The sequence below is a fragment of the Vitis vinifera genome, chromosome 19 (genome assembly GCF_030704535.1).
Source record: "Vitis vinifera cultivar Pinot Noir 40024 chromosome 19, ASM3070453v1".
Classification (NCBI taxonomy): domain Eukaryota; kingdom Viridiplantae; phylum Streptophyta; class Magnoliopsida; order Vitales; family Vitaceae; genus Vitis; species Vitis vinifera.
Window position 1 is genome coordinate 24757037 of NC_081823.1, and position 27892 is coordinate 24784928.

Here is a 27892-nt window from a genome sequence, read left to right on the forward strand (position 1 = left end):
ATCAACCTCCGCACAGACCTAACACTGCATAGCCGTGTTTTAGGAGTGTTAGGACGTGATTAGAGAGGATCTACTTTGAGTGTTCATGGAGTTTCGCTATAAGAGGAATCAGTTTACCAAAAATTCTTCATGAAACCATCCATTTATCTCAGGGAACATTTATTAAGTAGAGTCAAATAGATTTACAAATAAGAGATGATTTATTCATTTGAAAGAAATAACCTTATTTCAAATTGCCCTAATGTGGCCTAATAAGCAAAATTACTGGTTATATTTTGGACACATCTCAGTAGAGGTTCGGGGGAGAAAATAGAAGAAGCAGAGATGCTTACTTACTTCAGAGGGGCCACTGCTCGCCACCACCACTTCATGGCTGTGCCCATTTCACTTGCCCAAGCCACTCTCTTCTCCAAACCCTCCATTTTACTCCACAGAAATGCCATCAATGGCTTCTCCTTTTTCATTCCTTTCTCCTCTTCTTCTGCTCAGAAGATTCAGACTCACAAGTGGAGGCAACCGGTGGTCTCGGTTCTGGAGCTTGGTGGAGTCAAGATTGGTAGAGATGGTAACATACACACATCCCAAAATTGCGTTTAAAAAGGATCTTTAGCTTGAATTTTGTGTGCCCAATTTGCGTTTTTGCAGGCATTTGCACTCGAGTCGTGTCGTTTGTTTGCAATTTCACAATCTGATTTCTTTTCTATTGTGCGTTTTTTTTTCCTGCTAGGTTCGAATTCAAGCATCCAATTTGCGTTTTTCTGGGTATTCTTATGCCCAACTTGTGTCATTCAATTTGCAATTGTCGTTATCAGACTTCCTTCTCTCTTTTGAGACTTACATAGTTAGAGACGTCATTTCAGTGAAATTAAGAATGCATGTTCCAACTTTCACTTCTTTCTCTCTTTCCTTTTTTTTAGCATTTAAGAATCCATGAATGTTAAATAATCTGCATTAGCAGCTTGGCTTTCAAGGGAAGCAAGGTCCCACATGCCCATACCAACTGAATATTAATATTTAAGTTTATCTGGCTTGTTCCAATTCATTTTAATGCCATTGAGATTAGTAGTTTCAAGGGAAGCAAGGTCCCACATGCTACTACTTCTTCATGATTTTTTTTTTAAAAAAACAAGTAGAACTATAAATCAATACCCTAAATACAGTTCCATTTATAAAAAATCTTGAGAGTGGGTTGCTCCGTGGCCTGTAACGAGTCTAGTAATAATGTCACACCTCTTTTAAATCTTATTTTCCTATATTTAATCCACATATTTTTTTAAAAGAAGCCAACACAATCCACATACTTGTGAAAGATGACAATAACTTAGTTGCAACTGCAATATTTTACTTAGATATTCTCCCAATATTGCCATTTTTATCATTTGCTCTCCCTTAACAAAGTTTCATCACCATCCACCAACACAGCATTTTAAGATTGCAAAACCAAGTAATAAATCATCACCTATCAAGAAATTAAATAAAATAATAAACCATCACAGAGAGCCACAAAATATATTTAGGATAGAAGAGAAAAATTCTAGCAAGGTGGACTTGAGACCATAACTCAATCAGTTGACTGTCTTGGCATTTGAGTTTGGTTGTAAGGTGGGTGTCCTTCCTTTCTTTTACTTAGCTCTTCCTTTGAGTGCCCCATTGAAATCTATGATGGCTTGGTATGGGGTGGAAAAGAGGCTCTGTAAAAGGTTGACCATATGGAAAAAACAATATATCTCTAAAGGAGTGAGAATTACTTTGATTCGAAACACTTTTTTTAGTATGCTTATATACTTTTATGTCTTTGTTTTGCATGCCAAAGTCAGTCAAATTCAGGTTAGAGCATATTCAAAGGAATTTTCTTTGGGGCGACGAGGCTCTCATTTGGAAGCCACACTTGGTAAGGTGGGCAATTGCTTATTTAGATAAAGGAGGGGCTTGGGAGTTAGGTGTCTAATCAACACTAAACAAGGCTCCCCAATGCAAATGGAGTTGGCGTTTTACTTATGAAAGGGGGGCCCTTTGGAAGCAAGTTACAAAATCTAAGTAGGGAACCTAGTATCCAAACTTCCATCCAAACTTACATATAAAAAAAAAGTCCAGAACAGGCATTCAGTTTACCAGGTTTATCAGTTCTCTCCACTGTTTATTCAACTCTTAAATGCAGTATTCTGGACGTACTCCAAATTTGAAATTCCTTTGGTAAAATAAAGGCATGGTACTTACAGTGGTCTATTAAGGAAAAGGTTTGTTTGACCTAGCTTTTGTACAAAAAATTCAAGGATAGTCTTGCAAATATGTATTGTATGGGTGTATATTTCTCTATCATGATACAAGTGAGAAAAAATTCAGGAAAGTTGTTTTGTTTAAAAAAAAATTGAAAGTTAATTTATGTTTTGAGAGGGATATTAGACAACCTAGGATTCAAAGGGACATGTTGTCTCTTAGGAAAATATAATTCATAGCATTCTCAATCACTTACAGGTTATTTTAGTCCTTTTAAATTGATTTATTTAATTTTTTTCTTTGTTGTAGGCAACCAACGAATATATTTACAACACCTACTATTATCATTATTTTGGTAATTAGCATTGATGGAGATTGTAAAAATTCTCTAATGGTATGCAGGAGAAAAATAATATTTATGAATTTTTGTTAAACACAATTGTCATAATGATAATAATTAATTAGAATAATATAAGTTTGCAATTGGAAAATTTTTAAAAAATAAAAGCTTTTGGAAATAGTTTGAATAGGAGTAGAAATTCTTGGATTTCATGGAGAGCTTAGGTGGGATCTAAAGCATGGGGCTGTTTGCTATCTATTTTAGTATTTGCTGCTCTTCTCTCTTATAGGTGTTCAGTTGCAACTTGTATTCTCTGAGCGTACTTGGGTTGTGCCCCCTTTTGTGTTCTTCAATATAATCTTCAGGCTCATGATTAGTGCAATTTCTACTAATTGAACACTTTTCACTTCAAATAATATTCAGTAATCTAAATAGCATTCATCAAATTATTTTTAACTCGCCTTTAGATTTATAAAGAACCCAAATATGAAATTTTCTTCTTAGGCATGAGAAATTGTCATTGTTATAAACCCCATGTTTGTCTTGTACTTACAAGCATAATTATAAAGCATGATCTGCATGTCTTATCATGAAATATAATAATGTCATAAAATAGATGATTGATAAAATATTAGAAGTCCATTGCAAATGCTTAATGGAACTGAAAATTATTACAAAGAAAGTGTGTATTTCACTCAAACTTTTATGCAGTAGTGGTAGCTTATAAACTCACAACTTTGTAATCATGTGCTTGAATCAAGCAAACGTAATGGATCTCAGCTACAACTGCTCTACATTTTAACCATTGTTTTATGTTATGGGAATAGTGACTGAATTACATTTGTGGGACTTAGTTTTCACATGTGTTCACATGTCATAACTGTAATTTCCCTAATTTTATGAGTAAGAAAAACTCTTTCATTTTCCCTATTTTGACTGAAACTTTTGGAACTTGGACTTTATACGGTGCAAATGTATGTTATCAGCTATTGCTTTTGACTAGTCATGAGTAGATATTATTTATAAAAGGACACCAAAGAGGATATAATCCAAGTGCATTTGTAGTCAACAAGTTACTCTTGGCATCAAAATTGAAAGAAACAACAATGAAGAAAAGCAGCAAGAAAGTGCCCCTACCTCCCAAACTCTCAATGAACTACTGGAAGGATCTACTACTATTCAAGATAACTTCTTCTAAGCACAACTACATGTAACAGTACTTAGCCCAATTTGCGTTTTTCTGGGTATTCTTATGCCCAACTTTTGTCATTCAATTTGCAATTGTCGTTATCAGACTTCCTTCTCTCTTTTGAGACTTACATGGTTAGAGACGTCATTTCTGTGAAATTAAGAATGCATGTTTTAACTTTCACTTCTTTCTCTCTTTCCTTTTTTTTTCCCTGTTATACTCCTCGTTCTGTTTGGCGATAGTAGAATTCAGGAATGGTTTCCCTTTTCTTTTTTCTTTTATTTATTTATTTTTTAATTTTTGGGTTTCTTTTGGTTATATGAATTCTACATTTTTCCTTTCTTTTTTTTTTTTTTTTTTTGTGAAATTGGAATTGAAGAACTTATTTTGCGTTTTACAAGCTTAGCGGGTTACGTTTCTGTTCTATTTGTTGTACTGTTGGAGGTGTTTGGTGCATTTATATAACTAGGTTTGCAATTTCGCCTTCTAATAAAGGTTAAATTTTCTCCCTTTTTATTTTTTATTTTTTTAATGGTGTATTTGTGTTGGGTATTTGGTGAAATGGGGATTCTGTACTGGGTTTATGGCATTTTTTCATTTGGTTTGATATTTGTGAATGCGGGTTTTGTAGGGAAGATGTGCAAACTTTTTGAAAGTAAGAATGCAATTACAACTTTGATTTCCTTTATATTTATATTTAAATTTTTTATGCTTATTTGCGTATTGGTTGATGTCAAAATTCATCTAATGGGTTGTTTTTTATTGCTTTGGATTGGTTTAATGTAGTTGAATGGTGGATTTTGTTTCTAAAACTTGGGGTCAATTTCAATTTTTTTATTTATTCAACTTGAAGACCTGGGAGTCTATGTGATTGGAATTGATCTATCGGAGTGCGACTCTAGGCTGTTTTTGTATGCTCCTTGTATACTTTGAGGGCACTGTTTTTGGTGCTTCCTCATTCTCGTTTAATATACTTACTTTTATCTATCAAAAAAAAAAAAATTTGATTTACTCGAGTTTTTGGATTTTTCTGATTGCTTTGATAAACTTGGCTTGCAGAGCCTTAAAAAATAAACTATACTCACTAAGCTATATCTCAAATAATACTTCGTCAGGGCGTGTAATGCAACTTGGAGTCTTTTTATTTTTAAAATTTTTTGGGTTATTCTATTCTGAATATTTGGTAAAATTAGAATTCATGTACTCAACCTTTTTCAAGTTCTTTTGGTTGGCTTGATATATTTGGTTGTGGGGTTTGTAGATGTGGTGAGGGATGATCCTACAAACAATGTCCCGGATGCAATTTTTTTGAAACTTGGAATGCAGCTTCACAGGAGGGATTAACACCCAATTGGAATTCTGAAGAATGCAATATATGATTATTTCAATGCCAATTACTCAAACAAATTTGATAAGTTTGACAACCTTTGCCCAATAGTCTCCACAAAAGAGGTTTGACCATTAAGAAATAAAATAGAAATTGTATGCATGTTTTTTTTCACTGTTTTGAGCTATACATTGCACTATTTGGAACTTGTATTATCTTGCTAGGACTGGTGCTTGACATTTTGTTGTTGTTTATATTTATTTTGCTACCCATTTCCTGTTGGTTTCTGTCCTGCCCTTGGTGTTTTAACATTTAAGAATCCATGAAAGTGGTATTTGCATTTGTTACCAATTATTCCATCGACGATGTTCTAAGTACATATTAAAAAAGTCCAGAACAGGCATTCAGTTTACCAGGTTTATTGGTTCTCTCCAGTGTTTATTCAACTCTTAAATGCAGTATTTTGGACGTACTCCAAATTTGAAATTCCTTTGGTAAAATAAAGGCATGGTACTTATAGTGGTCTATTAAGGAAAAGGTTTGTTTGACCTAGCTTTTGTACAAAAAATTCAAGGATAGTCTTGCAGATATTTTTTGATAGATAATCATAAATATATTAAAGGGCAAAGGCTACAAAGTATACAGGGAGTATACAAATTAGCCTAAAACAAGAACACAAAAAACAAGCACCCTCACCCACCCTTAAGTGGCCGCTAGCCACTCCAAAAAGCCTAAGAGCGAAGAGGACTCCTCTTTAATATACACCCTAGCCCAACTCCACAAGGTACATACAAAAGAATTTTTGAGTTTCCGTATATCTAAAAAACCACCCCTAAAAGCTAATCTATTCCTCTCCTTCCAAACCGTCTAAAAAATACACAATGGGATGGAATTCCAAATCTTTTTCCTTTTTTTCCCCACAAAAGAGCCTCTCTAACTAAATAACGCCTCTTTAACTAATTTCGGGAACACCCATTGAACCCCAACAAGGGCAAGGACGATCTCCCATAGGCCCCTTACCACTATACAATGTACAAGAATGTAATTTACATTTTCCTCTTCACAACTGCACAAAAAACAGCTATTAGGGAGCTGTCATCCCCGTTTTTGAAGCCTATCCAAGGTGAGAATCTTCCCCCACGACGCTTCCCAAGCAAAAAAGGCCGCTTTGGTTGGGACCTTGTCCACCCAAATGCATTTAGTCGGAAAGGCGCATGCATTAGGAACAGCCAGCAAATTGTAGGCATCCTTAACCCCATATTTTCCATGACCCCCACCTTTCCATAGCACTGAGTCCTCCTCTGAAGATATCCTGAAGTCCCTGAGCGTATTAAGCAATCCTCTAATCAAGTCCAGCTCCCAATCATTAAAATCTCTATGAAATCTAAGATCCCAACCTCCTTGATCAATGCTTGGGTCCAACATCTCATTAACCGTTGCATTCTTGTGAACCGCCAAATAAAAAAGCTGGGGGAAAGTTTGGGACAGCGCTGCATTGCCACACCACTGGTCAGTCCAGAATTTAACTCTAGTCCCCTTCCCCACCTTAAACTTTATGTTATCCCAGCACCACTTTGCCTCCTTCATAATCTCCTTCCAAACCCCCACTCCATAAGTCCTACGGGCTTCTTTAGCTCTCCACCCAAAATCTTCCTGACCATATTTCACCCCAATCACCATCTTCTAGAGATTATCCTTTTCAACGGCAAATCTCCATAACCAATTACCCAACAACGCTTTGTTCAAGGGATCAATCTTCCGAATGCCAAAGTCACCCTTCTCCTTTTGAGTGCATACCACCTCCCAATTAATTAAGTGGACTTTCCTCTCCAAGCTTCCCCCTCCCTAAAGAAAGTCCCTTTGTAATTTTTAGAGTCTATTTGCAACACTCTTTGGCATTTGAAAGAGGGACATATTGTAAATAGGCAAGCTGGTCAGAGTGCTCTTGATTAAGGTGATACGCCCACCCTTCGATATATATTGTCTTTTCCACTAGGCTAATCTTCTCCTCATTCTCTCTTCCACCCCATCCCATATAGAGATAGCTTTGTGATGTGCTCCAAGGGGCAACCCCAAGTAAACAGTGGGCAGAAACCTCACTTTGCACCCAATTTCCACAACCATTTCCTCAATTTCTTCCACCTCACCAACCGGAATTAAGACGCTCTTATCTAGATTAATTCTGAGACCGGAAGACACCTCAAACCAAGCCAAAATCCAGCTTAGAGCAAATAGTTGCTCTTTCCTAGCTTCACAAAAGATGATTGTATCATCAGCAAAAAGAAAATGTGAAACTATTATCTCCGCTTCCCCTTTCCCCCGAATTCTACAGCTTGACAAGAAGCCCCCATCAACCGCCCTTCTTATCAGATTGCTTAGCACTTCCATGCCCAACACAGAGATATAGAGAGAAAGGATCTCATTGCCTTAGCCCCTTGGAATTCAAGAAGAAGCTAGCTGGCACCCCATTGATCATGACTGAAAATTTGGCGGTTGAGATGCACCACCAAATCCATTCCATTGACCCAAAGCCCATTTTAAACAAAACTTTCATGAGAAAATTCCAGTTGATGTTGTCATATGCTTTTTTAATGTCCAATTTACAGATAAGCCCTTTCTCGTTCCTTTTGTGCCAGAAATCAATCACCGCATTGGAAATAAGTGATGCATCCAAAATTTGTTTGCCTCTCACAAAGGCATTTTGATTCTCATAAACCACCTTGTCTAACACCTTCTTCAGCTTATTCACCAACACCTTAGCCAAAAGCTTGTACAAACTCCCTAACAAACTGATTGGCCGAAAATCTCCCAGGTCTTTAGCCTCTCATTTCTTAGGGATAAGGACTAAGAAAGTGGAATTGAGGCTTTTGGCAAAAGATCTCTGGTCATAGAATTCTTTAAACAGGTCCACAATCTCCTCCTTCACAAGCTCCTAGCTTGATTGCCAAAAAGCAACTGTGAAGCCATCTGGGCCTCGAGCTTTATCACCCTTCATTTCCATTAAGGCAGAGTAAATTTCCTCTTTAGTAAAAGACATCTCCAAGACTTCAGCTTCACAGGAATTGAGGCGATTAAGGTGCAGCCCCTCAATATTCGTTCTCTAGCCTGACTCTTTTGAGAGCAAATGCTGAAAAGCATTCACTATCCCCTTCCTCACCTCCTGGTCCTCAGTCATCCACTCCCCATTAATTTTAATTCTATCCAGGGAATTATTCCTTCAGTGGGCATTTGCCATCCTATGGAAAAAGCCAGTGTTCCTATCCCCTTCCTTAAGCCATAGCTCCCTTGACAATTGTCTCTAGTGGGTCTCTTCCATTAGCACCCATTTTTTAAAGGAGTCTTTGGCTTCTTTTTTCAGCTCAGTTTCTCCTTCAGACAGGCTTCTCTCACTTTCCACCCCATCCTAGAACTCCACTTGTTGAAGAGCTGAGTTCTTATTGGCTTCCAGCCTACCAAACACCTCCCTGTTCCACACTTTGATTTTTTGCTTCAGCTCCTTCATTTTAGTGGCTAACCTGACACTGGCCCTCCCTCTCACCTTAAACCCTTGCCACCAACCCCGAAGAAGGTCCGTAAAACCATCAGCTTTAAGCCACATATTTTCAAACCTAAACGGGAAAGGACCCCTCCTTAACCCACCCTCCCATCAACAAGATAGGAAAATGATCTGAGGTAGGTTTGGGCAGCCTGCTTTGCATGACCTCATTGAAATGATCAAGCCAATTTTGGGTCACCAGGAACCTATCGAATCTGGCCCAAGCCTGATTAATCCTCCCCCCACTCCAGGTAAGCACACCCCCTTGCAATGGAAGGTCAATGAGCTCTAACTCATCAACAACCTGGGCAAACCTTCTCATTGCACTCGTTAGCCTTCCCTGATTACTTTTTTCCCTCTAGGACAGGATGACATTGAAGTCACCCCCTAGACACCAAGGATCATCCCAAATGCCTCTAATTGTTCCTATCTCCTCCCACATCCACTCTCTTTCCTCTCTAGAGAAAGGCCCATACACACTAGTAAACATCCAAACTAGCCTATCTTCCACGTTCCTCAGCCTACAAGAGATTGAGAAGTTTCCTACTTCCATTTCAATCACTTCTAGGGTCCTCTTATCCTAGCAGATCAATAAACCTCCCGTAGAACCATGGGCATCCAGGGTACCCCAATCGAGAAATCTACCAATGCCCAAGCTTCTCACCAACCCCTCTGTCATTGCTTGAATTTTGGTCTCCTGAAGACCAAACAAATCCACCCTTTGAATCCTGATCATGGCCTTAATCACCTTTCTTTTAGAGCTGTCGTTAGTTCCACGAGCATTCCAACTCAAGAGTCTTAGCTTCATTTAACCACCATGATTTGACATCATCTTCCTTGCATTTCACACTTCTGTTTCTTCTCCCCCTCGTAATTAATTGAGCACTCTAGTCTTTTCAATTCCCTTTCGAACTTAGATTTTTCTAGAAGGTTTTTATTATGGACTCTTTCCTTTCTATTTCAGATTTTAACCAAAAAATCCAAAATTTCTTTCTCCAGACCTTTTGTCGAAAACCCCAAAAACTCACTAAATTTGGCCAAATCACTCTCCTCCAAACTATCCTCCTCCCATCTCTTTCCTTCTCGTGGCATAGATTGAACTAAACACAACTCCTTTCCACAGTTATCTTTGTAGCCATTAATAACCTCCGTCAATTCCCAATGCTAACATTCTCCTCTTCTAGGGGTCCCGGAGTGAGAAGCATGCGTAAAGGGGTTTCCCTCTAGGAAGTCTCCCTATCATCCCTAGAAAGGTTGCAATACTCCCCCAATGGAGTCCGACCGAAAAAGAAAGAAGGAGAAGATGAGGACCCAGATGCCAACAAACCACTAGGGTTAGGAGCACACCCATACCTCGATGCTTCCTCAATTAGGGCGCTGTCAGTCCTTGATCTCTCCATGGAATAGAACTCCTCCTCAATTTGCTTCCGCCGGCCATCATTTTCCCAGAAGGAAAAGCTTTCAGCATCTGGATCCCTCAGAGGACTTGGGCCAGCCCACACTAGTGGCAAGGCCACCCTAGAGCAACCCACCAAAGATTGGGGTGGGCCTCGACATATTTCCATCCTATCCGGCCCAGGCGCCCCAATGGTCTCCAAGGTATTTAACTTCCTAGAGCCCTTTAAGGACGAAAGCCCAATAGGAGACGACCCAACCTTAGGAGATGAAACTGGATCAAGCCCAATGGGCCCAGAGCCCAAATCGGAGCGTCGAGAAGCCCCAGTAGGGCCAAGCTTAATGGGCTCCCCTTGCAAGCCTTCCTGGTCCCCCACTGATGGCCTAACGAGGCCCCAAGACCGAGCCCAAAGGAGCCCCGACCCACCTGTTTGCCCCCGTGTCCCATCAGCAGACTGCAGATGGGTCTCGATCCTTGCATCGTCCACCTCTTCCAGCACGCGCTTGCCCGCACGTGTAGAGACGTCACCCTCAACCTTTCCTTCTGCTCCGCTGTTCTTCCCCTTTCTCGCTGCCGACAACACTCTCATTATCGGTCTTACCTCCTACCACAAGGTTAGCAAATAACACACCCCTTCGACCCCAATTTCTACCATGCTAGGGATCTCCTCGCCGTTTAGCTTCACCAGGATTCTTGCCCATTGCAGCTCCTCCAGGTTCTTCTTCTGAGATTCAATGGCTAAAAATCTCCCACACTTCTTCCCTACCTTTCTAAGGGTGGCCCGATCTCATAACGAGATGGGTAGCCTCACGATTCTCACCCATGCCTCATTCTTCTTCTCTCCTTCCAACAGACACCCCGTCCTAGGGCTCCATTTCTCTAGTCGCAGAAGTGTCTTCCCTACCAAAATTCCTCCTAGATTTAGAGTTTTTTCGGCTTCCACTACCATCTCAAACTCTAGTAGCACCTTTCCCCATTCCAACTTAGCCAAACCTAAGTTGCCCTTCAACCCCCAACTTCGTGCCATTTGGGTCCCCCAACTTCTCAAGTCATCCCCCTTCACTGACTTTGGATCCCACGAGGCAACAAGGCAGTGATCCAACCTCTTTAGATTTCGACTGAGGTCCTTGTGGCTTACTTCCACCCTAGCCACTAACCTACCATTGCGATTTTGCAGCTTAACCACTTTCGTAAAACTTTTCCCTAAACTGGGCACAGACGACATCATCTCGTCCTTCTGACTCTCCTTCCTCTCCGTAGCAACACCCAAAGCCCTAAGCGTCTCCACCATAGAAACCCAACCCTCTTTTCCTCTTCTTCCTTTGGGGATAAAGATGTTGAACATTTTCTTCTCTAGGTCCTCGACACCTAAACGGATGAAGAATCCCCCCTTATTTTCATCATGCAACAGTGAGTAGATCTTCCATCTTTCCCTCCAATTTCTTACCCATTTGCCTGTTCGTGTGTCCTTAATGCAAAGAGCCAAACTTTCCACAAAAATCCCTAGACTATCTGGACCCATTTTAATCCACGAAGACACCCCTCTTTTTCTTTCCACAATAATGACTTGCACTTTGCCCTTCTTCTTTTCTACATCGATCTCGAAGGTCTTCGACTCCACCTCAAAGCTGCTCTTCCCCCGGCTGTTCCGAGGCTCCAAGCAGACGATGTTTTCTGCACCATCGCTCGCACACAGAACCACTCGCTCTCTCTCTCTCTCTCTCTCTCTCTCTTTCTCTAGCCCTCTCTACATTGTATAGGATTACCATTTGGTCCTTGGACAAAACCCTAGTCTTGCAGATATGTATGTATGGGTGTATATTTCTCTATCATGATACAAATGAGAAAAAATTCAAGAAAGTTGTTTTGTTTTAAAAAAAATTGAAAGTTAATTTGTGTTTTGAGAGGGACATTAGACAACCTAGGATTCAAAGGAATATGTTGTCTCTTAGGAAAATATAATTCATAGCATTCTCAATCACTTACAGGTTATTTTAGTCCTTTTAAATTGATTTATTTAATTTTTTTCATTTTTGTAAGCAAGCAAAAAATATATTTACAACACTTACTATTATCATTATTTTGGTAATTAGCATTGATGGAGATTGTAAAAATTCTCTAATGGTTTTGCAGGAGAAAAAAATAATATTTATGAATTTTTGTTAAACACAATTGTCATAATGATAATAATTAATTAGAATAAGTTTGTAGTTGGAAAAATTTTAAAAAATAAAAGCTTTTGGAAATAGTTTGAATATGAGTAGAAAATTCTTGGATTTCATGGAGAGCTTAGGTGGGATCTAAAGCATGGGGCTATTTGCTATCTATTTTAGTATTTGCTGCTCTTCTCTCTTATAGGTGTTCAGTTGCAGCTTGTATTCGCTGAGCGTACTTGGGTTGTTCCCCCTTTTGTGTTCTTCAATATAATCTTCAAGCTCATGACTAGTGCAATTTCTACTAATTGAACACTTTTCACTTCAAATAATATTCAGTAATCTAAATAGCATTTATCTAATTATTTCTAACTAGCCATTAGATTTATTAAGAACCCAAAATATGAAATTTTCTTCTTAGGCATGAGAAATTATCATTGTTATAAACCCCATGTTTGTCTTGTACTTACAAGCATAATTATAAAGCATGATCTGCATGTCTTATCATGAAATATAACAATGTCATAAAATAGATGATTGATAAAATATTAGAAGTCCATTGCAAATGCTTAATGGAACTGAAAATTATTACAGAGCAATTGCATATTTCACTCAAAACTTTTATGCAGTAAGGGTAATCATGTGCTTGAATCAAGTAAACTTAATGGATCTCAGCTACAACTGCTCTACATTTTAACCATTGTTTTATGTTATGGGAATAGTGATTGAATTTCACAATCCCATCATTATAATTTATGCATTGTAATTTCATTTGTGGGACTTAGTTTTCATATGTGTTCACATGTCATAACTGTAATTTCCCTAATTTTATGAGTAAGAAAAACTCTTTAATTTTCCCTATTTTGATTGAAACTTTAGGAACTAGGACTTTATATGGTGCAAATGTATGTTATCAGCTATTCCTTTTGACCAGCCATGAGTAGATACTATTTATAAAAGGACATAAATGAGGATATAATCCAAGTGCACTTGTAGTCGACAAGTTACTCTGGGCATCAAAATTGAAAGAAACAACAATGAAGAAAAGCAGCAAGAAAGTGCCCCTACCTCCCAAACTCTCAATAAACTACTGGAAGGATCTACTGCTATTCAAGATAACTTCTTCTAAGCACAACTACATGTAACAGTACTTAGCCTGCGCTATGGTGTCAAGAGGTAGGCTCATTGGAACATGCCTATTTTGATGGATTTTAGTTTGTGGGGATAGTTAAAGTGTAAAGTGTTTGATAAAATAAATTTGCTAGTTTTAATAAATTGGAATTACTACTGAATGAAATGTGAAGCTAGATATTAGGAGAAAGAAAGATAATTAATTTATTTGTATGACACTATGACTTACACATTGTGAAGCTTACTGGTTGGGAATTGTTGAACGGGGGAACTTACTTAATAGGGGAGAAAGAACCACACATATTTCTTAATGAGAAAATATAATTACATTAGCAAAAGGCCAAAAATACATGAGTAGTTCACTAATTGCATATTATTGGAAAGAAAGCTGAGCAACATATGATTCATAAACTTTTTACAATTTAAAGGCCTGGGTCCAATGAGATATGTTGCATCATATTACCTAATGAACCAATGAAGTTTATGGATTTCCAAAACTTCTTGGAGAGGTTCATTATTTTATGGTTCTTTTTTTCTTTTTTAGGGTTCTTTATTTTCTTTTTGCCGAGATATCTAGAATATGGCATGGTAGGTATTTTTGCTCCATACCTCTTTGGAGCTCAATTATTTGGCAAAGTAGGAAGAAAACAAATTAGCATCAACTTTGGCTTGACTTGAGATCACAAATCTGACTAGAGATTTTGCAGTAGTGTGTTGAGGTCTAATTCGAATCCAGGTTGTGATGTGTGCATCAAAGAGTCTTTCCATAAGCCATTAAGCTTTGAGGTGTTTTGTGATGGCATGACTGGATAATGAGCTGCATTTTGGTCTGGAATTTGGAGTTCGGTTATGCATTTCTGTATCTATATCTCCAAAATTATTAACTAATTTTAATTATTTTATCTATTTTTCAAAATAAACATTCAAAATTGAAAGTTTGTGTCACGAGTCTTCAGGCTTATCCGTAATAGAATGCCCTACATTAACTCTTACTGTTAATGCATATAATACCAGGTCAGTCATCACAACCATTTGCTTGCTTATGTTGACTTTCAATGGCTTAAAATTCATGGCTTCAATGGTTATTACCATGCTAACACTCAAACTAATTCTTTTTTTTTTAGGTAAATAAGAGCTTGTATTAGAAGCGCCTAAAAGTGGCAAAAACAGTTCACATGAAGTATGCAAACAGATTGCCCAAGAAACTAGGCAAAGAAAACAAAAAACCTTTCCCTTAATTAGACATATGACCACTCTATAAAATCAATCATAGACGAAGTATGATCCTCTATAAACACCCTAGCCCAATTTACAAGAGTATACAAAAAGGAATGTTTTAAAGCTTGGTGGGACTATTGATATCATTAAATGCTCTTTCATTTATTTCCTTCCATAAAGTCTACATTAAGCATAAAGGGGCAACCCTCCAAGACTTCTCCCTTCTCTTACCCACAAAGGCACCATACCAACCACCAAATTCCTTTTAATCAAAGAATGCAAAACCCACTGCACACCAAAAAGGGAGAAAATCAAACTCCAAAGCATTGTAGCCTTTCTGCAAAACAAGATTAAATGGTCACTGGTTTCCTCTTTCTCTTTACACAAGCATATTCAAACTAATAACTAATATTTGCTGGATTTAAAGCTTGTTTGTTAGTGTTCTTCATGGTTGTGCTTCTATTTTTAATTGATTCTCTTGGCCATCACCGTTTCCCCCTTATTAAGATTGGATATTTAAGTTTCAACGAAACAGCCTACTAAATCCTCAAGATAGATCCTATTTATAAGGCATGGGAGTTTTGGTCAATGTCTGCTTCCAAGATTCTTATCCATATTTCTATGAATTCTTATGCCAGAAAGTCTACTTCTTGCAGAATTTTGATGATGTCTTGGTTCCTCCTGATCACGTCGGTAGGAGTTACAATGATACATACTACATTGACTCTCAAACTGTCTTGAGGTGCCACACTAGTGCTCATCAAGCAGAGCTGTTGAGGAGGGGACACACTCATTTCCTTGTGACTGGAGATGTTTATCGTAGAGATTCCATTGATTCAACTCACTACCCTGTTTTTCATTAGGTTTCTTATCTCTGATTTTATCAATGATTGTTTTCTATTAACAAGTTTCTTAATGTTTTCTTCAGTTCAATAACTTATCATGCAGATGGAAGGTGTTCGTGTCTTCTTTCCAGGTGATTGGGAGCATGGTTCAAAGTCGCGGTATCGGTCATTGACTCGGAGGGTCATGAAGCATATCGGTCTCAATTCGGTATCGGACGATACGTAAAATAAGATAATTAGAAATTTCAAAAAATTATAAAAATATTATATAAATTAAAAAATAGATATAATTGAATAAGTTGAAAATTTTAAGAAAACAATTTTTTTTTTTTCACATGTAGCTCAAAATTATTTGTGATAATATTCAAAATTGAGGATTTAATTCTTACCTTGCCATATAAACACTTTAATTTATCATTAAACCTCATTCATACCTTTCATATCATTTTACTTTAGCAAATCGGGACCCAATTCTCCTAATATGTTACTATTAAATCATATCTCATAAATCCATATAAAATGCATTTTTTACTTTACTAATTTTAGCTTCTCCCACCCTCGCACGCCACCATTGCTATCAAGAGTCAAGACCCACAACACCACATGCAATTGCAAATTTGCAACCGTGCAAGACCCAACACAGGAGGGGGAGCAATTTGATTGTGAGGGGGTTGTCTTGTCGATGTCGCTGGTGAAAGATTCAATCCACTTTATGAGTCACCACCGTTGACACCAAAGCTCCACCCTCCGGTAATGCTCGATTTTGAGGAAAATCAGGTAAGTAAATCCTAAATCATGCCCTCATCCTTCAATGGTTTCTCTGCTTATTTCCGAACGGGTCACGGGTTGGTTTTTTCTTCTTCGTCTTCTTTGATCTTCTCATTGATGGTTTAAAATTTCATAATAGGTGTTTGCTTTTGAAAGGGCAATCTTTGATTTTTTTATTCTCTATAACCTAACTGAGTCAACCGAGTTAACTCGGAAAATCAGATTAGTCAATCGAGTCTTACCGATTCCCAGTCGAGTTCATGCATAATACCGTATCTGGTATCGGTCTCGTCGTGGCAGGTGTCGAGGCCGATACGACTTGGCTGAGTTGTATCAGACTCGGCCGATACTTTGAACCCTGATTGGGAGACATCTGGAATGGATGACATGTCTTATGCGGCTGAGGATTTAAAGAAATGTCTTGAGGGTTTGGTGCAGCACTTGTTTGGTAAACTTAGATCAGGAGATTGTCTTAATCAGATGCGAACTTAATACTATCAGTTGATGCTACAGTGAGAAATATGGGTTAAGGAATTATTTACCAGGTCTAATAATTCAAAATCTGGGAAATACTTCAAGTAAAAGGGGGAAAAATAATGAAATAATAAAATAATAAATTTAAGTGGGGAAAGCAATTCATGTTATGCAAAAGCAGTACAGGTTGGTCATTTAGAAGTCAAATCAAGATAGTCCAGAATAATATAGGGAATTATTTGCGATTCTCAAGGTACTTGTTAAAAATCATTGACAAATTACCTAAAGAAACATTTAAGAGTGCTATTATTCTTGAAATTTCTGAAATCTATCAGAAAGGTAGTTTTCATCTTGGGGTTTACAATATACTGTATAGAATCTGCGTGGGCTAAATCTGTTGAAATTTGCAGGTAATCTGGAAATGCGCTGGATTGATACATATTTCCCTTTCACCAACCCATAATTTGAACTTGAGATATGTTTTCAGGTATGCTTTTGATCTGGCTGGTGGTTACATTTTAGCACTATATATTTTGAATTTCTTTAAAACTTTGTTTTTGAACTAATTTTAGTAGAAACAGGCTCCATTTCATTTTTCTGTTTTCATCTTTTGCAAGAAAGGGTAAAAATCATTTCAAAAATGTGAACTTCAGTTTATTCCATTGCTGGCATGTGTGGCTTTCATCTGTTATTGAAGACACTAAGATTCATAGACTGATAATATTCCAATGCTTATAATAACAGTAATGTTGATGATAAAATAATATAAAAGTAGAAACAAAATTAGTTGTCTCCCTTTTTTTTCTTTTAGTTTCTTTGTTCTTCTTACCCCTCTGATGTGGGGAAGGGGTGTGGGGCTCTTTGTTGTCGCCAAATGTGAAAAAAAGATGCATTATGTCCTTTTATTTTGGACTTACAGGACCTATTATGAAGGCATTGCTTTCTTCAATGTATATTTATGACTTCAAGACATTTTTGTATTTTATTTTATGGCAGCATTTTTATATTGAAGGAGAAATTCATAAACATATATACACACATGCTAGTGAGCATACACAAACACTGATGTTCCACACAGTAATTAAAAAATTCTTGCTTTGAGGAGTATTTTTTTCCAAAACTCATTTCCATGTCAGATGGCAACATGCCAATGACTATTTGCCAGCAAATGGAATGCTGGCAACACTTTTATGGATTGAATGTTTTCCTTTCCCTTTTCCTTGTAGTGAATGATGTGTACACTTTAGTTGCTCTTACATATTTGATGCATTGTGCTTCATGCCCTAACTGATGCAGAACAGAAAAGTACCAGAAAAAATGATGGGAGTCTAGGAATTACTTCCAAAAACCTTAGGCTTCACATATAGGTTTGGTTTTCATCACACAAAAAAGAAAACATTGAAAGTTGGAAGGTTTTGTGTTTTCATTCATTAATCCTTTTAGAAGATAGAGTGATCAGCTTTGTTAACTACAACCCTAAGACTCTTAAGACCCCTAACACTCTTTGGAACCAATCACAGTAATGATTAGGCTGAGAAATCAGAAACTTGAACTGATAAATAAAAATTAAAAGGCACTTGCAAATATAAAGCAATACCCCCCACGCCCTTCGGAAAACTCAACCTTGACAAGTTAAAGGCATGAAATTTCTCATAAAGATCACAATTCAACTGCTGAAATTCATTGCTTGTGATCCACATACAATCTCAAAGTGGCCTTTCTCTCCATTCCACATGATACTTTTGATAACCTCCTCTTTTGGTTGAAACAATTTAGTGACCAACAACTTTTCAATCTTCTCTTTCAATCAAGGGGCTGGTAGAAGATGACCATTTGGACCATTAATTGATGTAGCAGCTTTAGGATTAGGATAAAGGGTGTGGTCTTCAATATTAGAGATCTTATTAATGCCCATATTTTCTGGCAAGTCAAGCACATAAGCGTTGGGACTTGTTTTCCTGAGAATTTTATAGGGACCAACATTCTTTGAGTGGAGTTTCTTATTGGCACCTCTAGGATATTGTTCAGGCCTTATTCACACAATAACCATGTCACCTTCAATAAGTTCAGCAAATTTTCTTTTCACATAATCGTATGACTTGTTTATTTATTTGATAGGCAAGCGGGAAAAACATGTAATCCATATGACTTATAATTTCATTGATGAAAACAATTTTCATTGAACATGATAATGTATGTCATCTATATGCGCACTAAAAGCATCAGCTTCAATGCTAGGTCATGCATCCATTGGTAAAGGAGCCAAATCCATAGGCTTTCTAGGAAGCGATTCAGTCACAATCTCAAAAGGACTGTGACCAATAGACCTGTTCAGTAGGCAATTGAGGCCTTGCCATAAAATCTATAAGCTTGCTGAATGTTGCACAGAGAGGAAAGTTTTTGAGCAACATCTATGGTAGGTCTTTTCGAGCAACATCTATGGTAGGTCTTTTCGAGCAACATCTATAGTCATCAGGATCATAGGCTCTATAATCAAATGAATTTCGGTTTCTTCATCTTTTTGTTGTTCTTGTTCTTCTTCAGGCTCCATTCCGATGTACAAATTGTTCTTTGGACAATTTAGGTTATTTGGCCGGGTTGTTGACACTTAAAACACCTATTAACCTTACCCTTAGGATCAACAGCATTAAAAGAATACAACTTAGATCCTATAGGTTGGATAAATGGCTTGAATTGGCCTATTCTTGCACTGCAACCTACATCAGTGAACCTTCTCTGCACTGGTTCTATGGATGAAACTCACATCCCAAGTACTCCTCCATATCTAATGCAAATTGAAAAGCATGTTCTAGGATGTATAATGGCTGATTCATCAACTCTCTTCTCATTTTAGGTCTCAATCCAGCTTTGAATCATGCAAGAGTTTGCCCTTGGGTCTTCTACTATTTGACTCCAAGTCTTTAGCTCATGAAATCTTTGCATGTACTTTGGTCTCTGCAACAGACATGTTGTTCTGATTCATAGTAATGAGGTGATTACATAACCTATTACAATAATTGGTCCTGCATGTATTTTTCACATAGCTTATCCTTCATCTCCTGTCATGTGCTGACAGGTGGTAGCCTCATCTTCCCATCTTCCTAGTATCTCTTTCAATTTCTGTCCACTAATCTTTTGCTAAGCCTACTAGTTTCATTTTAGTAAACCACCCTCTTTGTTCATCATTCATGCATACCAATCAAAACGGTCCTCAATTGTAGCTAGCCAATCAACAAATTGAGTAGCATCACCCCTCCTTCAAATTAGGAACTTCTCCTTTTACTTTCCTTGTGATATCTTCAGCAGTTTCACAAGGTTTACACCTTGTTTCAGGTAGTTCTCTAGCCCATTCAGATATAGGATATTGTGGTGCATGTCCGATGTTCCTCCAAGTTTTTGTTATTAATTTGAGATAATTCTCCTTGCACAACACGTGCTAAATCATTAGTGGGCTGAGATATTTGTGTCTCAATGTTGCTTAGTCGAATATGCAGGCTATCAAGCTGTTCCATCACCAAAATAGTATCTCGTCATTTTGACTATTAGATAAATCTATTTTGAAACTCCTAGGTCTTGTAATCATGCTCTCAGCTTGCTCTGATGCCAAAATTGATGCCGAACAGAAAGGTAAAAGAAAACATGTTGGGACTTTAGGAATCACTTCCAAATTTTAGGCTTCACACTTAAGTTCAGTTTGCATCACGCAAACAAGTTGAACTATCACAGTACGATTGGTTCATAATAAGGTGTCATCTGATTGGTTCTCGTGGAGACAACCTGTGATCGTTCAAACTAGGGGCTGCGCCTGATTGATTGCATTGAAAGTTGGAAGGTTTTGTATGAGATAAATGAACCAACTTTATACACTATAACTCTAGACCTTAGACTCTTTTGGAGCTAGTGGCAATACTAATGAAGTTGGAAAATCAACAATGTGAACTGATAAAAAAAAATGAAAGACTCTTGAAAATGTGAAGCATTAATGATTTTGGAAATAAGAACACTTGTGATCCTTTGACTAGACTCATAAACAAAACTTAGACTGAAATCCACATTGAAGTATATAAAATCCCGATTAGGCCTATTATCATCCAAAGTATGCCAAATCATAATTTGGGCCTTAAGAGTCCAATCTCTATGCATTTGTTAACCTTTCATAGGTGATTGCCACTTGTCTTCATCGCTAACAAACACGATTATAGCATCAAAGAAGGGCCATGTCCCCAAATCTGGCAATAAAAGTTCTTTTTACAAGCTAACCTTAGGGGTCCAATTACTACATTATTGTGTTAACCATGAACATTGGTGCTCCTGTTCTGCTTGCATGGTTACACTGAACCTGCTATCCAAATATGTTGGTTGACCAAATAAGAAACTCTAGGAAAATGAATGAATTCATAGCGACATAGCTACATTGAATGCAACTTGTGTGTTTGTGTGAACAGGATTGGGTGAGTTAAAGAGAGTTTTTAGAAGGGAGAATACCTTTTTAATTGGTCTTAGTGTTCAGTATGCAGCTGGTTCAGTGATCATGAGGCCAGTTTATAATACAATTTTCTTGAGATTTTTATTGAAGTGATCCCTTGAAAAGTCAGGCTACTTTTTCAAGAAGTAAATGTTTTATCTGTTGGGCTTTGTGGAGCCTAGTTTTGTTTGATCCGGTCTGACGACTCAACCCCGAATAATATTGCATGGTTTTTTAATGGGAGATTTACTGAGGCCTGTTAGACCCGTTTAGCCCATTGTGGAACCACCTTTTGTAATTAGGGTTTTTTTTAGTGTGAGTGTGGTTGCCGTGTTATATATAGAGAGAAAATACTGTAACCGCCGAGGTTGTACTTTGTATTCTTCCCTGATAATAGTGATATCCCTGCAACTCCGTGGACGTAGGCAAATTGTCGAACCACGTAAATACTATCTTGTGCGTGTGATTGTTTTTCTTTGACGTGTGTTTTTCTCTATTTTTCGTTTCTCACAGGTTGGGAATTTGGTTTAATTCCCTACAACTGGTATCAGAGCCTAGGGTTAGGTTTGAGTGGGAGCAATGACAGAGGAAGCAGGAAAGGCGTCTGGAATAGAAAAGTTTGATGGCACAGACTTTGCGTGTTGGAGGATGCAGATTGAAGACTATCTCTATGGGAGGAAATTTCATTTGCCTCTTTTGGGGACAAAACCTGAGAGTATGAAGGCTGAGGAATGGGCGCTTCTTGACAGATAGGTTCTAGGAGTTATTAGGTTAACTCTATCTAGGTCTGTTGCACATAATGTTACAAAGAAGAAGACCACAGCAGATTTGATGAAGGCTTTGTCCGGTATGTATGAAAAGCCGTCAGTAAACAATAAGGTGCATCTGATGAAGAAATTGTTCACTTTGAAGATGGTAGAGAATGCATCAGTAGCACAACATCTTAATGAATTTAATACAATCACAAATCAATTGTCGTCTGTAGAAATTGATTTTGATGATGAGATTCATGCTCTGATCATCTTGTCTTCTTTGCCAAACAGTTGGGAGGCAATGAGGATGGCAGTAAGCAATTCTACGGGAAAGGAAAAGCTCAAGTACAATGATATACGAGATTTAATTCTGGCTGAGGAGATTCGCCGAAGAGATGCAGGTGAAACCTCAGGATCTGGTTCTGCCCTAAACCTTGAAACAAGAGGCAAAGGTAATGACAAAAATTCAAATAAGGGTAGATCAAATTCCAAAAATTCTAATCGGAACAGAAGCAAATCTAGATCAGGCCAACAAGTACAATACTGGAATTGTGGGAAAACAGGTCACTTTAAAAGGCAATGCAAAAGTCCTAAGAAGAAGAATGAAGATGATTCTGCTAATGCTGTAACAGAAGAGGTACAGGATGCATTACTTCTTACAATAGATAGTCCACTTGATGATTGGGTTTTGGATTCAGGAGCTTCATTTCATACCACTCCACACCGAGAAATCATACAGAATTATGTTGCAGATGATTTTGGTAATGTGTATTTGGCTGATGGTTTAGCCTTGGATGTTGTGGGTTTGGGAGACGTCCGGATATCATTGCCCAATGGGTCTGTTTGGTTACTGGAGAAGGTTCGACATATTCCTGACCTGAGGAGGAATCTGATTTCTGTTGGACAACTTGATGAAGAAGGACATGCAATACTATTTGTTAGTGGTACTTGGAAGGTTACAAAGGGAGCTAGGGTATTGGCTCGTGGAAAGAAGACTGGTACTTTGTATATGACCTCATGTCCAAGAGACACAATTGCAGTTGCTAATGCAAGTACTGATACAAGCCTATGGCACCGCAAACTTGGTCACATGAGTGAGAAAGGGATGAAGATGTTGTTGTCAAAAGGAAAACTACCAGAATTGAAGTCCATTGATTTTGACATGTGTGAAAGTTGCATCTTAGGAAAGCAAAAAAAGGTGAGCTTCTTGAAAACTGACAGGACACCGAAGGCTGAAAAATTGGAATTAGTACACACTGATTTGTGGGGGTCTTCTCCGGTTGCATCCCTAGGAGGTTCAAGGTACTACATCACTTTTATTGATGACTTAAGTAGAAAGGTATGAGTTTATTTTCTGAAAAATAAATCCAATGTATTTGAAACTTTTAAGAAGTGGAAGGCCATGGTTGAGACAAAAACAGGTTTGAAAGTAAAATGTTTGAGGTCAGATAATGGAGGAGAGTACACAAATGGAGGGTTCAGTGAGTATTGTGCTGCACAGGGAATTAGGATGGAGAAGACTATTCCTGGGACACCACAGCAGAATGGTGTGGCTAAGCGCATGAACAGAACTCTCAATGAGCGTGCTAGAAGTATGAGGTTGCATGTTGTTAGCACTGCAGCTTACTTGATAAACCGAGGACCATCAGTTCCCATGGAGTTCAGACTTCCTGAGGAGGTTTGGAGCAGTAAAGAGGTGAAGTTTTCACATTTAAAAGTTTTTTGTTGTGGTTCTTATATTCATATTGATTCTGATGCTCGTAGTAAACTTGATGCAAAGTCAAAAATATGTTTTTTCATTGGCTATGGTGATGAGAAATTTGGCTATAGGTTTTGGGATGAACAAAACAGAAAAATCATCAGAAGTAGAAATGTGATATTTAATGAACAGATTATGTACAAGGACAGGTCAACTGTAGTGTCAGATGTTACAGAGATGGATCAAAAGAAATCTGAGTTTGTCAACTTAGATAAATTGACTGAAAGTACTGTCCAAAAGGGGGGGTGAAGAAGATAAGGAGAATGTAAATTCACAGGTAGATCTTACTACACCTGTAGCTGAAGTTCGCAGATCTTCCAGGAACATTAGACCTCCACAACGTCATTCACCTGTTTTAAATTATCTCCTATTGACTGATGGTGGTGAGCCAGAGTGTTGTGATGAAGCCTTGCAAGATGAGAATTCAAACAAGTGGGAGTTAGCCATGAATGGTGAGATGGATTCTTTGTTGGTGAATGAGACATGGGAACTGACTGAATTGCCAATAGGAAAGAAGGCTTTGCACAACAAGTGGGTATACAGAATAAAGAATGAGCATGATGGTAGCAAACGTTACAAGGCCAGATTAGTTGTTAAAGGGTTCCAGCAGAAGGAGGGCATTGACTACACAGAGATATTTTCTCCAGTAGTGAAGATGTCAACAATCAGACTTGTACTGGGAATGGTGGCTACAGAAAACTTACATCTTGAGCAGTTAGATGTGAAAACAACATTCCTTCATGGTGACTTGGAGGAAGACCTTTACATGATTCAGCCAGAAGGGTTCATTGTTCAGGGACAAGAAAATCTAGTCTACAAACTGAGAAAGAGCTTGTATGGCCTTAAACAAGCTCCTAGACAGTGGTACAAAAAGTTTGACAGTTTTATGCATAGAATTGGGTTCAAGAGATGTGAAGCTGATCACTATTGCTATGTTAAGTCTTTTGACAATTCTTACATCATATTACTGTTGTATGTGGATGATATGCTTATTGCAGGGTCTGGCATTGAGAAGATTAATAATCTGAAGAAGCAATTGTCCAAACAGTTTGCAATGAAGGATTTGGGAGTTGCAAAGCAAATCCTTGGTATGAGAATCATTAGAGACAAGGCTAATGGTACATTGAAGCTTTCACAGTCAGAGTATGTGAAGAAAGTTCTCAGCAGGTTCAACATGAATGAAGCTAAACTAGTGAGCACACCCTTAGGGAGTCATTTCAAACTAAGCAAAGAACAGTCACCAAAGATAGAAGAAGAAAGGGACCATATGAGCAAGGTGCCCTATGCCTCAGTTATTGGCAACTTGATGTATGCTATGGTGTGTACAAGGCCAGACATTGCACATGCAGTGGGAGTTGTGAGCAGATTCATGAGTATGCCTGGAAAGCAGCATTGGGAGGCAGTCAAGTGGATTCTAAGATATCTGAAGGGTTCATTAGATACATGTCTTTGCTTCACAGGTGCAAGTTTGAAATTGCATGGTTATGTAGATGTTGATTTTGCTAATGATATTGATAGTAGAAAGAGTACTACTGGGTTTGTTTTTACTCTAAGTGGTACAACTATATCATGGGCTTCAAATCTACAGAAGATTATTACTTTGTATACTACAGAAGCTGAGTATGTTGCAGCAACTGAAGTTGGAAAGGAGATGATTTGGATACATGGTTTCTTAGATGAATTGGGTAAGAAGCAGGAGATGGGCATTCTACATAGTGACAGTCAGAGTGCAATTTTTCTTGCCAAAAATTCGTCTTTTCATTCAAAGTCGAAGCATATACAAACAAAATACCACTTTATCTGTTATCTTGTTGAAGATAAACTGGTAATACTTGAGAAGATTTGTGGATCTAAGAACCCGGCAGACATGTTGACTAAGGGTGTCACTATTGAGAAGTTGAAGCTATGCGCAGCTTCAATTGGTCTTCTAGCTTGAGGACAGGAGGATGAGTTGCAGGAATGAGGGATTGTTTCTTGGATGATAGCGGTTTGATGTTGGTGATTGAACTAGTCTCCAAGTGGGAGATTTGTTGGGCTTTGTGGAGCCTAGTTTTGTTTGATCCAGTTTGACGATCCGACCCGAATAATATTGCATGGTTTTTTAATGGGAGATTTACTGAGGCCTGTTGGACCCGGTTAGCCCATTGTGGAACCACATTTTGTAATTAAGGTTTTTTAGTGTGGGTGTGGTTGTCGTGTTATATATGGAGAGAAAATACTGTAACCGCCGAGGTTGTACTTTGTATTCTTCCCTGATAATAGTGATATCCCTACAACTCCGTGGACGTAGGCAAATTGCCGAACCACGTAAATACTGTCTTGTACGTGTGATTGTTTTTCTTTGGCGTGTGTTTTTCTCTATTTTTCGTTTCTCACAGGTTAGGAATTTGGTTTAATTCCCTACATTATCTTGGAGGTTGTAAAAGATGCATTCTCATAATAGATGCCTTGATTATGTTTCTTCAGTAGAAGAACCTACAATTAGGGTCCTGTGTATATCCTTTCTTGGAATTTTCATAAATTTACCATTATTAACTTTCTATTTTAGGACTAACTGTTCAGCAAATCTATGGAAAAGACTAAATAGTAAATACTAAGTAGTTCCTCCAAGGGCTGCTAAAAAGCACTTCCCAGGGCCATGAGCCAAAACTAGGCCACATGGAAAGGGGTTGTAACAAGTCACTTGACTTGGGGTTGTTAGAGGCCATCATTAGTCAAGATTGGTTTTAGATTCAACTTTAGGAATTTATTTATTTTCCTGATTTCTATTTTATTTTTAGTTACATAATCATATTTGACTCTTGTTTTCCACTCTAAATTCACAATATGTGAACCTTATGATAGAAATTTTTAACTTCAGAACATGAGTTGGGATGTATCATAGAAGAAAGATTCAAATCCTTGGACTAGCATTTCTGTAATGCCTCAATGAAATTTTATTGTATGATTATCTACTTGAAGTAGCGAACCATCATCCTTTTATTTATTTATTTATTTTTGATGGGAAACGACAAAGAGATATATTGATAGAAAAAAGAAGTACAAGAAAAGGATGAGAAATCCTCCCACCAAAGAAAATCTAAACTACAATAATACAAAAACAAGAATATACAATGTAAAAACAAACAAACTCTCTAGATTAGACCAACCCATTGGAATTACACACTGCTAGTCAATCAAGTTGTAACATATTAAGGGGAATCCGCTTAAAAACCATTATCTTTTTATTGGCATTGAATTGTGAAACCATTATGCCATTACATTGACATCTCCAAATGAATGGTTTTAATTTGAATAGTTTTGTATTAACTTATTATTTGACAATTATTGCCTATAGTTTTTTGGCAGAACTGCTACGATCTCACTAAGCAACATCCATTGATAATTTATCAGGAGAACTGGTTGGAAGTTTTAGGTTGTGGGGTGACAGAGCAAGAAATATTAAAGAAAAGTGGTAAAACAGGTAATGTTGCTTTGGCTTTTGGGCTTGGATTGGAACGGCTAGCAATGGTTCTGTTTGGGATACCTGATATTTGGCTTTTCTGGTCAACTGATGAGCGGTTCACCTCTCAAGTAATTCCCCAATTCAGTAAATGATATTCTATTTTATTTTATTCTCCTTTTCTTTGTCTTTGTGGTTAAGTAATCATTTCCAAAATTGATATCCTTAGGAAAATAAAGCATGCTGAAAATTGACCTTGTTGACATTCTTAATGTCTGATTTGGGTTCCCTGAATGTTTAATTTAAACACTTTGTATGCAGTTCTCAAAGGGCCAGCTTGGGGTCAAGTTCAAGCCATTTTCAAAGGTATTGCTTATAATTTTCTCAGTTTGATAGTAGTAGTATCTTCTTCTGATGTTGTGTAAATTGAAACTCTTGCATAATTTTCATGCAAAAGGATCCAAGACATTTTGGGGGCCTGCATTTTTAAGTATAACCAGAAAAAGTCCTTTATGCAAATTTGTCTTTTACATTCTGAAATCGAAAAGATTAATTACACACAACATAATAACTAAATATTTATACCTGTTAGAGCCCAATGTAACCTTCTCTATTGGCTGCTAGAAACTGACTATCGTCTTTTTGCAGTATCCTCCTTGTTACAAGGACAAGAGTTTTTGGATTAATGAGTTGTTCACAGAAAACAATTTATGTGATGTTGTAAGAGGAGTTGCTGGAGATCTTGTCGAGGGGGTATTGCCTTTTTATGTTTCTTATTGTAAATTGTTCATTAGCTATAGATCTCTTCATGGTTCACTTGGTAGAATTTTCCTAATCATTTGTATAGTTACACTGAAAGCACCGTACCAATTTGTGTTTTA

The 27892-nt window shown here is 37.7% G+C and overlaps 1 protein-coding gene and 1 pseudogene across 1 annotated transcript; both read left to right on the forward strand.

Annotated features, from left to right (window-relative positions):
• LOC100253035 (phenylalanine--tRNA ligase, chloroplastic/mitochondrial-like) lies at positions 1-27785 on the forward strand (annotated as a pseudogene).
• On the forward strand, positions 16105-27867 carry LOC132252609 (phenylalanine--tRNA ligase, chloroplastic/mitochondrial-like). The gene is made up of 7 exons (XM_059735148.1): positions 16105-16128; positions 17004-17080; positions 21844-21905; positions 26907-27142; positions 27333-27377; positions 27660-27764; positions 27859-27867. Exons 1-7 carry the CDS (start codon positions 16105-16107, stop codon positions 27865-27867), a joined length of 558 nt encoding a protein of 185 aa, XP_059591131.1.
• The last annotated feature ends 25 nt before the right edge of the window (positions 27868-27892 follow it).

What these genes read in the sequence shown, in the direction of transcription:
- LOC132252609 (XM_059735148.1), top strand. Translation starts at nt 16,105, where the DNA reads ATGCTCGATTTTGAGGAAAATCAG. An exon ending in AACTTGAGATATGTTTTCAG is followed by an intron (nt 17,081 to 21,843) that starts GTATGCTTTTGA and finishes AACTCTATCTAG; the next exon opens with GTCTGTTGCACATAATGTTA. An exon ending in ATGAGCGGTTCACCTCTCAA is followed by an intron (nt 27,143 to 27,332) that starts GTAATTCCCCAA and finishes CTTTGTATGCAG; the next exon opens with TTCTCAAAGGGCCAGCTTGG.